At 46.6% G+C, this 14,157-nt stretch overlaps 1 protein-coding gene across 1 annotated transcript in view; it reads right to left on the bottom strand.

Moving 5' to 3' along the window:
• Positions 1–14,157, bottom strand: part of LOC138782000 (piRNA biogenesis protein EXD1-like) — a 63,395-nt gene that overhangs the window by 35,630 nt on the left and 13,608 nt on the right. Inside the window, exons 2-5 of the mRNA XM_069956801.1 lie at positions 2,909–3,063; positions 2,077–2,152; positions 907–1,040; positions 614–677 (exon numbers count right to left, since the gene is read on the bottom strand). Coding sequence (XP_069812902.1) covers positions 614–677; positions 907–1,040; positions 2,077–2,152; positions 2,909–3,063 — 429 coding nt within the window. The remainder of the gene's footprint in view (positions 1–613; positions 678–906; positions 1,041–2,076; positions 2,153–2,908; positions 3,064–14,157) is intronic.

Here is a 14,157-nt window from a genome sequence, read left to right as displayed (position 1 = left end):
GTCATTAAGGCCAAAATAGGCTTAGTGGATTAGACCCGCTAAATTAGTGGATTAGACCCGCTAACAGTACAACCAAAGGATACAGCGACATCCCTTTCTGTCAGGGGGCAGCATATACCTTGAATTATTGTCATATCGTGTTGAGATTCACCCCTTAGGGTACTTTTACATGTACTGTGTATACTGATCGCACATATATGTTTACTGGATTGTGGTCTGCTCTGCTTTTCAGTCCTGTAAATGCATATGTGCAGGAAATATAGACACTAGTTGACCACATTTAGTCCATTACACTCAATGTATGATGATGACGGAACATCACGGTATAATATGGTGTCACTATTTGACAGGTTGCCAACATATACATTTAAGGTTTCCCTTAAATTGTAATAAAAATACCAGTAATTTGCCATTTATACAGCTCTGTATAACATAAAAAAATTCCAGATGCAGGTTGGGAACTGTATGAAAAACATGAAGTGAACTGAGCACTGCAGATAGAGAACCTTTATTTCTAACATCTGTAAGAATTCTATAGCCGGCATCTAACCATGGCTCTAGGTACACTATAACAGAGGTCTGTATACTGCCCAATACTGGCGCTGGGATGTACCATTCATCATGTGGCTTCTGTTGTTCCTTACTAAAAGGTGCTGGAGGTTCTTCTGCCGACTCCACTGAAAAAAATATTTTGAAAAACAAGCTAAGGACTTAAAGCACATCAAAATCCATGGATTATACAACAATACACTAGTTTAATAAACAATGGTATAATCTTCTCTGTTTTGTCTTGATAAAAATACTGATCATGTGACCATAACATTACAAGCCAAGATCATTGTCAGTATCAGATCCATCTGATTTTTGTTTTTGCTCATTTTTGTTGACCATCGTGTTCCTAATCACTTGTCTCCTCAGTAAACCTGAATGTGAACTTAAAAGGACTGTCTGGACAGCTGGTTTCTGCCTTTTCCAAATTCCATGCAGTCCTGACCTCACAGGACCTCCCCAATGAGATAATCAGAGACAGTATCCCAGTGCTACGGAGGAACAGAGGAGATGAGTATGTTTATGCTTTTTACACCCTCCCTATAGCAGCAATGTTGGCCGATAATACTTTATTGGCTGCACAAAAGTCCCAATCAGTTGGTGGACAAGCATTAAAGGGGTTGTCCAGTGTGGGGGCACTTTTTTGGGGGGAACGGGGAGGAGGTCGCTGAAATAAAAGACATTCACTCACCTACCCGGTTCCAGCGGCGACTCACTCATCGCGGCGCTCTGGTCCCCGGCCGCTTCCGGGTGTCTGACGCCGCCCGAGACGTCTCAGGGCCGCTCAGCCACTCAGTGAAGGAGGCGGGATCCGTGTGAAGTCCGCTCGGATCCCGCCTCCTTCACTGAGTGGCCCTGAGACGTAGCGTCTCGGGCGGCGTCAGACACCCGGAAGCGTCCGGGAACCGGGGACCGGAGCGCCGCGATGAGTGAGCGCTCCTATATTAATAGTGACCACTAGATGGGTAATTGTTATTACAACATCACCATCTAGTGGTCACTATTAATATAGGAGCCTAAGCCGAATGCACAGACCCAAAAAAGTGAATAGGAAAACTCCTAACTACAAAGCAAAATCACTTTGAAGAAGAGGGGGGGCTGTATGCAACCCCTCCACAGGTTAATCACAATAGAAGTATTAGTAAAAAAAAAAAAAAAAAAAAAAAAAAAAAAAAAAAAGAGTGAAATCAGTAATTTACAGTGCATTCGGCTTAGGCTCCTATGTTAATAGTGACCACTAGATGGTGATGTTGTAATAACAATTACCCCACTTACTGATTCTTTTTAATTTCTGATGGATACCTACCACACTGATATCTTCCTCCCCGCCTGGTTTTGACCTCTGTGTTTTATCCCATACTTCACTCTGTGTAATTTTATTAATTTATAATTCCAAATAAAGACTTTTGTTATATTTTCCTATTCATTTGTGCAATCTCTTTTGTTGTTACGTGCCAGCTAATAGCCACGGTCCCCAGCTGCAGAAAGTATACATTAAAATAAACACAGCAGATACTAACACATCACAAATTACCTTTTCGAATGACATGTCCAAAAAATAGTTTTGCTCCACGTGAAGTCTTACCAGTGCTTAGATCCTTCACTGAAATATATGAATCACAACAGATCAGTCTTCAATAAATGATAAACTCACAGTAAAAAAATGTGGTGCGGATACAGATACCTGGGCAACTAACTTCACAGCAGTGTTACAGAGCATGTCTTTTACGTCTCTCTAGCTAATCTCTTACATACTGTATAAGCAAATAGGGCACTGCAATTCAGCAGTAACTGAGAGACATAAAAATAATATGGTCACTACAGTAAACACAACCTGCTAGTAAGAAACAATACTACTTTACTAATACTAGATTATCCAAGATTATTACTTATCACCTACCCACAGGTGATATAAGTTGAGACCTCCTCCTCCCCCCCCCCCCCCCCCCAACCATAGGAACTGGCGTCTCTCGTCCATTGTGGGTTTGACAAACATAGGATGAGAGCTGACAAAATCATAAAATAACCCTATAAAAGCTGAGATCATATTCGCCAATGTCATTTAAGGTTTTCTGACTGCATTAGTCAATTTTTTTACCAGTTATATATTAGGTAATATATATATTTTACCTATTATATAGGTAAAGATCAAGTCGTTGGGACAAACCTGCAATAACCTGCACAGCTGCAACCAAATGTAGGCATGCTGGTGTACAGAACCACGTATACAATATAGAGGCCAAAAGACGGATCTCCCGAGAGTAAGCCTCCCCCACAATGTGACACTGCAGACCTATTGTAGGGATAACACATTAAGAAGAATACATTTCACAACACACAAGAACTTTTCATTACATACCTTTGGTTAACATGATTGCACGATCGGCATCAATATGCAACAGTTCGCCCTGATAACATCCATGAACTGTTGTAATTCTTATATTTGTCCCGATCAACTTGCTCAGAAATTCTCTCTCGCTGACCAGGTCCATTCTGCAGCCGTGGGCGACTTCCCTGCAGAGTAAAGAATATAATTTAGGTCAGGTGGCATCAGAAAAATGTGACCAAACACAACTGTGTTTTGCTCTTAAATCACACACAGTAACATAAATACAACCACAATGTAAGTCATGGTAAGCTGTGTTTTGTAAAATGGTTTTCCTTGCGCCATGCGTCGACTCGCGGTACTGCTACATCACAACTAGACCGGCTCACAAATACTAATGCAAAAGGCTGAAACAAATACTGTTGTGTGAAACTGATGAATGTAGACATGACAACATTTTCCAGTGAGATCAATTTCACAGCAAAATCCTTCACAAAAGTCACATGTATACGGGTGCCTTCACACGTACCGTATCGCTGCGTATTTAACGCTGCGTATTTATCGCTGCGTTTTTGGTGCGATTTTTACATGCGCGTTTTGATTTTCACATGGTACGTGTGAAGCTACCCTACAGAAGATTTTCTAGGAAATTTTACTGCAGTTTTCAGCCCTACACGTCATTTATCTTCAGCGACTTTGCAGCGAATTCGGCCATGTCTGAACGCACCCGTACAATATACGCAGATGACATTTCTAAAACCCCATTCACATATGCAGCATAGCCATTATTAATTTTTTTCCTCCTTGCCTTCAAAAAAAGCCATATTATTTATTTTTTCATCAACAGAGACTGGTCTTTTTATACATGGGATCAATAACTGGGCACCTGGGTCAGTGACTGACTGAGAGGGACAATTTCTGACAACATGTCAAAGGAAGGAAGAGGAAACAATGATGAGTGGAGACTTGGAGCATGCCCCTAGCCATATATAATTTTTTTTTAATCCAGTAGAACTCCTTTAAAGGGTTTATTTGGAATTTCAAAACTTTTAACCCCTTAACGACAGCGGGCGTAAATGTACGCCCCGGCAGTCCGTGCCTTAACACAAACGGGCATACATTTACGCCTGCTGTTTCCCCGATCGCTGTGTGTAGTAGGCCATCTCTGGGGGGGGAGATGTAAGGCGGCGCCGGTAATGCCCGTTACCGGCGGATCGCCGCTATAACAGTAATAGCGGCGATCCGCCAGTATCGGAGGACGAGGGGAGGGGGCCGGGGGACACACTGTTAGTGGCGGTGGGGGGAGGCAACGTTCTGCAGCCTCCCCCCGCCGCCCGATCGGCGGGAGGACACGGAATCTCCCCATAGACGCTGCGGTCGCATTGACCGTGGCGTTTATGGGGTTAACTGCCCGGGGGGAGCGCGGCTCCCCTCCGGGCAGAGGCAGCAGGAGGAGGCTGTGTCACACAGCCTCCTCTTGCTGCTCAATCTTAGATAGGGTCAGTGGGGGGAGGCAGGGAAGCCATGACGTCCAGGGACGTCATGATGCGTTCCGCCACTGCTTTTCATGACGTCCCTGGACGTCATATTGGGGGAAGGGGTTAGACCTGAACAGGTCCCTTAAAAAAAACAGATTTTGAAATTTTACAGAAAATTTGGAAAATTCATGCTAATGTTTAAGGCCTTCTATTGTCTAAAAAAAATTGAAAGATAGTTTAATAAATGCCGCCAACATAAAGTAGACATATTATTAATGCTATTTAATATATAATTTATGTGGCATAACCATTTTCTGTATAAGCAGAAAAGTTTCATAGTTGGAAAAATGCAATTTTTCACATCATTTGTTATACTGTAAAGTACAATATGTCACGAGAAAATCTCAGAATCAGCCGGATAGGTAAAAGCATCCCGAAGTTATTAATGAATAAAATGACACAGGTCATATTCATAAAATTTGCCTCGATCCTTAAGGCCATTTCAGGACAACTCCCATGAAAATTTTTTTTTAGCTTACTTAACCTCTTAAGGACCCATGACGTACCGGTACGTCATGGATCACTGTCACTTAAGGACCCATGACGTACCGGTATGCGGGTCCTTTAAGAGGGCGCCGCGGACCGGCCGCATGCGATCGGGAGAGATGGCCTGCAGAAATACACTGCAGGCCATCTCTCCCTGTCGGCATGGGGGGTTGTCCCGGGGTCCTGATCGGCGTCTTCCGGGTTCGCGGCGTCCTCGTCTTCTGGTCGGGTCTCCGTTCGGCTTTTTCCGGCTCCAGCTGCCCCTAGCGGCTGATAAGTGTAATACACTTATCAGCAGCTATAGGGATGTTCAGTATGTAATAAAAGTTTTTTGGGGTTTTTTTCCCAAAGTTTTTTTTCTCTATTTTCCGCACCCTATCGCTGCTGAGTGTTGATCAGCATCGCACAAAAGTGCACTGCTAATCAGCAACTCCTCCTTTTTGGCGTAGGGTGTTTTTTTTCTATATCCTACTGCCACGGTCTGCTGATAAGAGCAGCACATAAGTGCGGCACTTATCAGCAACACCATTTTTGGCGTAAGGTTTTTTTTTTTTTTTTTTATACTTACTGTAAAAAAAACACTACATTACACCACACTACACTACATTGAATAAAGTTTGACACTACACCACTACATACCCCATATACCAATCCCTATATAAAAGTGGCCCCCGGCGTGTTTTCGGTATCGGACGCATACGCTATTATTGCCTCCGACACCGAAACAGCCAGTGAGGATAAATGGGGAGATCCTTCGTTCCTCCATTCATCCTTATCCTCCAGTGACGTATCTGGGGGTAGCGTAGCGTACGCTGCCTCCCAGACACGTCTTTTCCGCCAGTACTGTCCCAATAAGAGATGACTGTATGGCGTGAAAATCTACTAACTCTGTGAGAGTACCTCAAGGTACACTTACAGATATAGGGTACGTGCACACTGCGGAATGGCGAAGGATAACCCTTTGTGCATTCCGCAGCTGGCACCCGCCGGCGGACTGATGCAGGCGCGTGTCTCTACCCGTGTCATAGACTCCATGTTATGCACGGGCGGATTCCATCGTCCGTCCAAAGAATAGCATAGAATGGAGTCTATGACACGGACGGAGACGCGCTCCCGCATTAGTCCGCCGGTGGGTGCCAGCTGCGGAATGCACAAAGGGTTATCCTTCGTCATTCCACAGTGTGCACGTACCCTTAGAGTGTATATAGGAAGGGACACCCAAATCCAGCCCCCACCATGCCCCCCACCATCCTCAGAGTTAGTGGGGAGATCATTCGGGAACTGATCTTCCAACTGCTGGATAAAGCTCACCACCACCTGTACTGGGATGACTTTTATACCAGCACCCCCCTCTTCCGGTCCCTCGCTGCCCGAGCTACTGTAGCTTGCAGCACGATCCAAAAATATCAGAAGTAGTAATAGAGCCCTAATATTTAGCAGCCATGGAGCGGACCCAGCGCTTCTGGATATGAAGGACCCCATATCGCACCAGGGCAACATTTTCCAGGTGACGTCCCACACACAGGAGAACGGGAGACCCCAGAAGTGCAGAGTGTGCCGTAATAGGGTGATCAGGAAGGACACCATTTTCCAGTGTGACGCCTGTCCTGATCACCTCTGCATACTGGATCGCTTCAAGGCGTACTACACGTCATTGGGTGTTCCACATTATCTAAATTCCTTCCCTTATTCCTATTTCAGGGGTCACGTTGATCCAGGGATTATTCTGATCGCCATTATGGAGTCGGGAACAATTTTTTTCCCTGTGATGAGGCTACTGTCGTCTGCCTTACGAGGGTTTTTTTTGCCTTCCTCTGGATCAACACAGGTTGAATTTGATGGACACCTGTCATTTTTAACCTTATAAACTAATAATTGGCCTAATACCCCCAAATAAATTAGAATTGTCCCTTTTCCCCAGCTAAATAGGCATGGCCGCCATTCCCATTAGAGGATGCCATGATGCAATAATAAACCCTCTGATGCCAGGGCAGTAGAAACCCCCCACAAGTGACCCCATTCTGGAAACTACGACCCATAAGGAATCTAACAAGGGGGGCAGCAAGTATATGGCCCCCTGGTGACGGCCACATTTGGGACGTGAAAATAAAAAAAAAATTGTATTTTTTATTTTCACGGCACATGTTCTACACATGTGCCCGTCACCAGTGGGGTCCATATGCTCACTGTACCCCACGTTAGATTTCTTATGGGGTGTAATTTCCAGAATGGTGTCACTTGTGGGGGGTTTCTACTGTCCTGGCAGCACAGGAGCTTTGTAATTGAGACATGGCCTCCATCCTCCATTCAAGCCTCTAAATGGCGCTCTGTCCCTTTGGCGGCTTGCCCTGTGCCCATATGGCACATTATGTCCACATGTGGGGTATTTTCGTACTCAGGGAAAATTACCCTACACGTTTTGCGTTTATTTCCTTTTTTAACCCCTTGTGGAAATGGAAAAAAAAATCAAGGCTAGACCAACATTTAGTGTATTTTTTTTTTTTAATTTTTACTCTAAATCATTGATCTTGTCATGGTTTTTTCATTTTCACAAGGGGCTAAAAGATTTAAAAAAACAAACAAAAAAAAAAAAAAACACACAAAATGTGTAAAGCAATTTCCCCTGAGTACGGAAATACCCCACATGTGGACATAAAGCGCCATGCGGGTGCAGGGTAAGCCTCCAAAGGGAAGGAGCGCCATTTGGTTTTTTGAGGCTGGATTTGGCTGGAATGGATTTCAAGGGGCCATGTTGCATTTAAAAGGCCCCTGTGTTGCCAAGACAGTTGAAACTAGGGCTGGGCGATATTGGCCTAAATCAATATCGCGGTTTATCGCATATGTAGCTGCGGTAACGATAATTGGACGATAACTATGACACGCCCCCTTTGTAAGCCAGACCCCTTTTACAAGCCACACCCATTCGGCCGTGCCAAACTGGGGATAGTTTGTTTCAATAAAGTTAAAAAAAGTACAGTAACTCAATGAGCAGCAACCCAAGCTAGGTACACACTACAGGACATGTATATACAGGTATACGGCATACAGCTATGTGCACACTACAGCAGGGCTCCAGACTAAAAAATTTACCTAGGAGCCATTGGCTCCTAACCTGAAAAATTTAGGCGCCAAATAGAATATTTGGTCGCCAACATTTTAAACCATGTAAAATTAATGTTATGTTACATGGGACTTACTGTGTGCAGAGGCCGCGGCAGCCTCCTCCTCCTTTAGATCCTTTCTTTTCTTAGTTTGAAAATGTTCAACATGGAAACTTGCAACTTGACAACCATATACAGTCTGACAACCATATACATCTGACTCAGTACTTCAGCCTCACTTGGCTAGCCTTTTAATGAGGCTTACTCTTCTGAACTTGATCTTAAAGGGAACCTGTCACCCCCGGTGACGGGGTGACAGGCTCCCAACCCCCCTATACTCACCTCATCGCGCCGGGTCCCGCTTCTGAAGATGGTCGGGTCACGGAGATCTCAGCCGCTGCAGCCCGACGTGCGCTGAGAGATGAGTCCAACGCTCATAGAGAATGATGGGAGAGTCCAGCGCTCAGTCATTCTCTATGAGTGTTGGACTCATCTCTCAGTGTGCGCGCCGGGCTGCAGCGGCTGAGATCTCCGTGACCCGACCATCTTCAGAAGCGGGACCCGGCGCGATGAGGTGAGTATAGGGGGTTCTAACGGTGGGTGACAGGTTCCCTTTAAAAGCTTGCAACAGTCTATACATACTGAGCTAGACTTATGACTGCAGCCATAGTGACCCCCCACAAGATGTGTATATAGATAGATATATCTCTCACCTAGTGACTAATGCAAGTGACCCCCTACAATACAGACACCTGAGGGGCCCTGATAATAATAATTGTGCATATATCTATCTCCCAGTGTCTGCAGCCAGTTTGCCCTACACTTATAGATGGCCCCCTCCCCTTATAGATGACCCCCTCCTTTTATAGATGACCCCCTCTACCCCCATTATAGATGCCCCCTCTTCTCCCCCCCTTATAGATACCCCCTCCCCTTATAGATGACCCCCTCTACCCCCATTATAGATGCCCCCTCCTCCCCATTAAAGATGCCCCCTCCTCCCCCCCATTATAGATGCCCTTTTCTCCCCCCCTTATAGATACCCCCTCCCCTTATAGCTAGCCCCCTCTCCCCCCCTTGAAGATGGCCCCTCTTCTCCCCCCATTATAGATGCCCCCCCTTCTCTTCCCCCCATTATAGATGGCACTCTCTTGTCCCCCCATTATAGATGCCCCCCCCTTCTCTTCTCCCCCCATTATAGATGCCCCCCCTTCTCTTCCCCCCATTATAGATGGCACTCTCTTCTCCCCCCATTATAGATGGCACTCTCTTCTCCCCCCATTATAGATGGCACTCTCTTCTCCCCCCATTATAGATGGCACTCTCTTCTCCCCCCATTATAGATGGCACTCTCTTCTCCCCCCATTATAGATGGCACTCTCTTCTCCCCCCATTATAGATGGCACTCTCTTCTCCCCCCATTATAGATGGCACTCTCTTCTCCCCCCATTATAGATGGCACTCTCTTCTCCCCCCATTATAGATGGCACTCTCTTCTCCCCCCATTATAGATGGCACTCTCTTCTCCCCCCATTATAGATGGCACTCTCTTCTCCCCCCATTATAGATGGCACTCTCTTCTCCCCCCATTATAGATGGCACTCTCTTCTCCCCCCATTATAGATGGCACTCTCTTCTCCCCCCATTATAGATGGCCCCTCTTCTCCCCCCATTATAGATGGCACTCTCTTCTCCCCCCATTATAGATGGCACTCTCTTCTCCCCCCATTATAGATGGCACTCTCTTCTCCCCCCATTATAGATGGCACTCTCTTCTCCCCCCATTATAGATGGCACTCTCTTCTCCCCCCATTATAGATGGCCCCTCTTCTCCCCCCATTATAGATGCCCCCCCTTCTCTTCCCCCCATTATAGATGGCACTCTCTTCTCCCCCCATTATAGATGCCCCCCCTTTCCTCTATGCTAAGCAGTATTTAAAAAAAAAAAACACACAAACTCACCTGACAACCCGCTCCCCCGGCGATCCTCTTCTTCTTCGGACGCTGTCCCCGGCTGATGCGCGGCTGCCGGGGGTGTCCCGTCCTATCCCCGGCAGCGCGGCGCATCAGTGAGCTCCCTGTACGCCGGGGCTGTGACTTCTGACACAGGAAGCGTCTCTGACGCGCGCTTCCTGTGCCGGAAGTCAGGGCCCCAGGCAGCTCACTGATGTGCCGCGCTGCCGGGGATAGGACGGGACACCCCCGGCAGCCGCGCATCAGCCGCGCATCTTAAAGAGACAGCGCGCCGCCGCCGGGGCCAGTCGCAAATGGCGCACAGATTAATAAATCTGGGCGCCATTTGCAAAATATCAGTCGCATTGGCGACCATTTTGGTCGCCATCTGGAGCCCTGTACAGGACGTGTATATACAGGTATATAGCTATGTACTATAGGTACCCAGAGTATATATGATGGGTATATAGTATATACAGGTGACAATACAGGGACGTACATTATAGGGGGCTGTAGATGGCACTGCACTGACACGCTGTAAAGATATCTATCTATTCCCTATCTATCTATCTATCTATTCCCTATCTATCTATCTATCTATCTATTCCCTATCTGTCTATCATCTATCTATCTCCTATCTGTCTATCATCTATCTATCATCTATCTCCTATCTATCTATCTCATATCTATCTACCTACCTATCCAGGGTGACAGACGCACATCCAAGGCTGAAGTAGAGGGTGCTGAACACAGAAAGGCCTTCGGCAGGGGATCCCAAAATACAAAGCAGCAAGAGTCCGCAGCACACCAGCATACAGTGAAGAGATAAGCATGCTTGAAAATGATTCTGGAGTGAATTGAAACGTCGTATCCTGCACCTTATTTGATGGAATGAACCACTCTTCACTACATGCTGGTGTGCTGCGGACTCTTGCTGCTTTATCTATATCTATCTATCTTCTATCTATCTACTTCCTATCTATCTCCTATCTATCTATTCCCTATCTATCTATTCCCTATCTATCTATTCCCTATCTATCTATTCCCTATCTATCTATTCCCTATCTATCTATTCCCTATCTATCTATTCCCTATCTATCTATTCCCTATCTATCTATTCCCTATCTATCTATTCCCTATCTATCTATTCCCTATCTATCTCCTCTACGGGGAGGTGGGCAGGGGTTACGGGGAGGCGGGCAGGAGTGTATGGGTTTACGGGGGGGCGGGCAGAGGTGGATGGGTACACAGATGGGCCGGCAGGGGTGGATGGGTACACAGGGGGGCCGGCAGGGGTGGATGGGTACACAGGTGGGCCGGCAGGGGTGGATGGGTACACAGGTGGGCCGGCAGGGGTGGATGGGTACAAAGGGGGGCCGGCAGGGGTGGATGGGTACACAGGGGGGCCGGCAGGTGTGGATGGGTACACAGGGGGGCCGGCAGGGGTGGATGGGTACACAGGGGGGCCGGCAGGGGTGGATGGGTACACAGGGGGGGCGGGCAGGGGTGGATGGGTATACAGGGAGCTGCATGCATATGCTCCTCCACCTTGAGATCTGACCGGCGTCCCTGCACACACATGACATTAATGTGCAGCGCTCGCCGGGAGGAGGGGGGGGGGTTGACCGGCACCAGTCCTGTCCGAGCGCCCTTCTCCTCCGGCCGGTGAGCGCTGCACATGTTAATGTCCTGTGTGTGCAGGGACGCCAGACGGGACAGGATCGGCGGGACAGGGGGAGGGCTGTGCACTCAGGAACATTCTCCCCTGGACCCTGCTGCTCCTCCACTTCCTGCGTGCACACCAGTGTCCCTGCACACACAGGACATTAACGTGCAGCGCTCGCCGGCCGGAGGAGAAGGGCGCTCGGGCAGGACTGGTGCCGGTCCCCCAACTCCCCCTCCCGGCGAGCGCTGCACGTTAATGTCCTGTGTGTGCAGGGACGTCGGACGGGACAGGGGGAGGGCGGGCGCTCAGACTGGACGGGTGCGGGGGGAGGGCTGTGCACTCGGGCATTCTCACCTGGGCCCTGCTGCTCCTCCACCTCCCGCTCTGATTCCGGCGTCCCTGCACATAACGTGCAGCGCTCACGCTGGGCCGCGACTGCGTGCAGGAGCTCTCCGGGAAATACAAAATTACCGCAGATACCGTCCTGGCTAAGTTGAGGTCGGTTAACAAACGCCAGTGACGGTATCGGTATTTTTGCGGTATACCGCCCAGCCCTAGTTGAAACCCCCCACAAGTGACCCCATTATGGAAACTACACCCCTCAAGGAATGTAAAAAGGGGTGTAGTGAGCATATGGACACCACTGGTGACGGGTACAAATGTGGAACAATGTGGCGTGAAAATGAAATATTACATTTTTTACACCATAATGTTGGTTTAGCCTTGAATTTATCATTTTCACAAGGGGTTAAAAGAGAAAAAAAAAAAAAAACACAAAATGTGTAGAGCAATTTCCCCCGAGTCCGTAAATATCCCACATGTGGACATAAAGCGCCATGTGGGCGCAGGACAAGCCTCCGAAGGGAAGGAGCGCCATTTGGATTTTGGAGGTTGGATTTTGCTAGAATGGATGATGAACGCCATGTCGCATTTACAGAGCCCTCGTGCTGCCAAGACAGTGGAAACCCCCCACAAGTGACCCCATTCTGGAAACTACACCCCTCAAGGAACCTAACAAGGGGTGCAATGAGGATATGGACCCCTTGATGATGGGCACATTTGTGCCGTGAAAGTGAAAAAATGAAATTTTTCACTTTCACGTCACATTGTTCCACATTTGTGCCCGTCACCAGTGGGGTCCATATGCTCACTGCACCCCTTGTTAGATTCCTTGAGGGGTGTAGTTTCCAGAAAGGGGTCACTTGTGGGGGGTTCCAGTGTTTTGGCAGCACGAGGGCTCTGTAAATGCGACGTGGCCCTTGAAATCCATTCCAGTGAAATCCAGCTTCCAAAAGCCAATTGGCGCTCCTTCCCTTTGGAGGCTCGTCCTGCGCCCGGTTGGCACTATATGTCCACATGTGGGGTATTTCCGCACTCGGGAGAAACTGCGCTACATGTTTTGTGTTTTTTTTTTCCTTTTATCCCTTTGTGAAAATGAAAAATTGAAGGCTAGAACAACGTTTTAGTGTAAAAAATACTTTTCTCTTTTTTCACGCCACATTGTTTGGAAAATCTGTGAAGCACCTGCGGGGTCCAGATGCTCACCGCACCCCTTGTTACATTCCTTGAGGGGTGTAGTTTTCTAAATGGTGTCCCTTTAGGGGTGTTTTTTAGGTTTTGGCACCCCAGAGCCTCTGCCAACCTGAAGAAGTACAGTCAGAAATGACCAAATATAATGGAGCCATTGAAATTCACTAGGCGCTCCTTTATATCTGAGGCTTGTGGTTGCGTCAAATAGCGCAATAGGGCCACATATGGGGTATTTCTATAAACTGCAGAAACGGGGCAATAAATATTGGGGTGCATTTCTCTAGTAATAAGTTCATAATTATGAAACATAATGCAATAAAATCTCAAAAATTTTCTAATTTCTTACACACAGCTTTTATTTCTGTGACTCCCCTAAAGGGTTAAAAAACTTTCTGGATGTGCTTTTGCAGAGTTTGGGGGGTGCAGTTTCTGAAATGGGGTGCTTTGTGGGGCTAACACACAGTCCCCTCAAATACACTTTAAACCTGAACAGGTCCATAAAAATATCTGATTTTGAAATTTGCTGCTAATGTTTTACACTTTCTATTGTCTAAAAAAAATGAAATATAGTTTAATAAATGCCGCCAACATAAAGAAGACATGTTGCTAATGCTATTTAATATATAATTTATGTGGTATAACCATTTTCTGTATAAGCAGAAAAGTTTTAAAGTTGGAAAAATGCATTTTTTTACAATTTTTCATGCTATTTTGGTTTTTTTCATAAAGATTCGTTATAAGTATCGACTTCAATTTACTAGAATTGTGAAGTACAATACGTCACGAGAAAACAATCTCAGAATCGGCTGGATAGGTAAAAGCATCCCGAAGTTATTAATGAATAAAGTGACACAGGTCATATTCAAAAAATTTGCTCCGATGCTTAAGGCCATTTCAGGCCCGGTCCTTAAGGGGTTAAAGTGTCAGAGCGGTTTTCACACCTTATTTTATATCATACGTTATGGTGCTTGTTCAAGTAAAAAGTCATCTTTTATCAACTGCAGATTG

This window comes from Dendropsophus ebraccatus, chromosome 1, assembly GCF_027789765.1.
Source record: "Dendropsophus ebraccatus isolate aDenEbr1 chromosome 1, aDenEbr1.pat, whole genome shotgun sequence".
Taxonomy (NCBI): domain Eukaryota; kingdom Metazoa; phylum Chordata; class Amphibia; order Anura; family Hylidae; genus Dendropsophus; species Dendropsophus ebraccatus.
The sequence above is the reverse complement of the archived record's forward strand: the minus strand, read 5'-3'. Positions and strand labels throughout refer to the sequence as shown.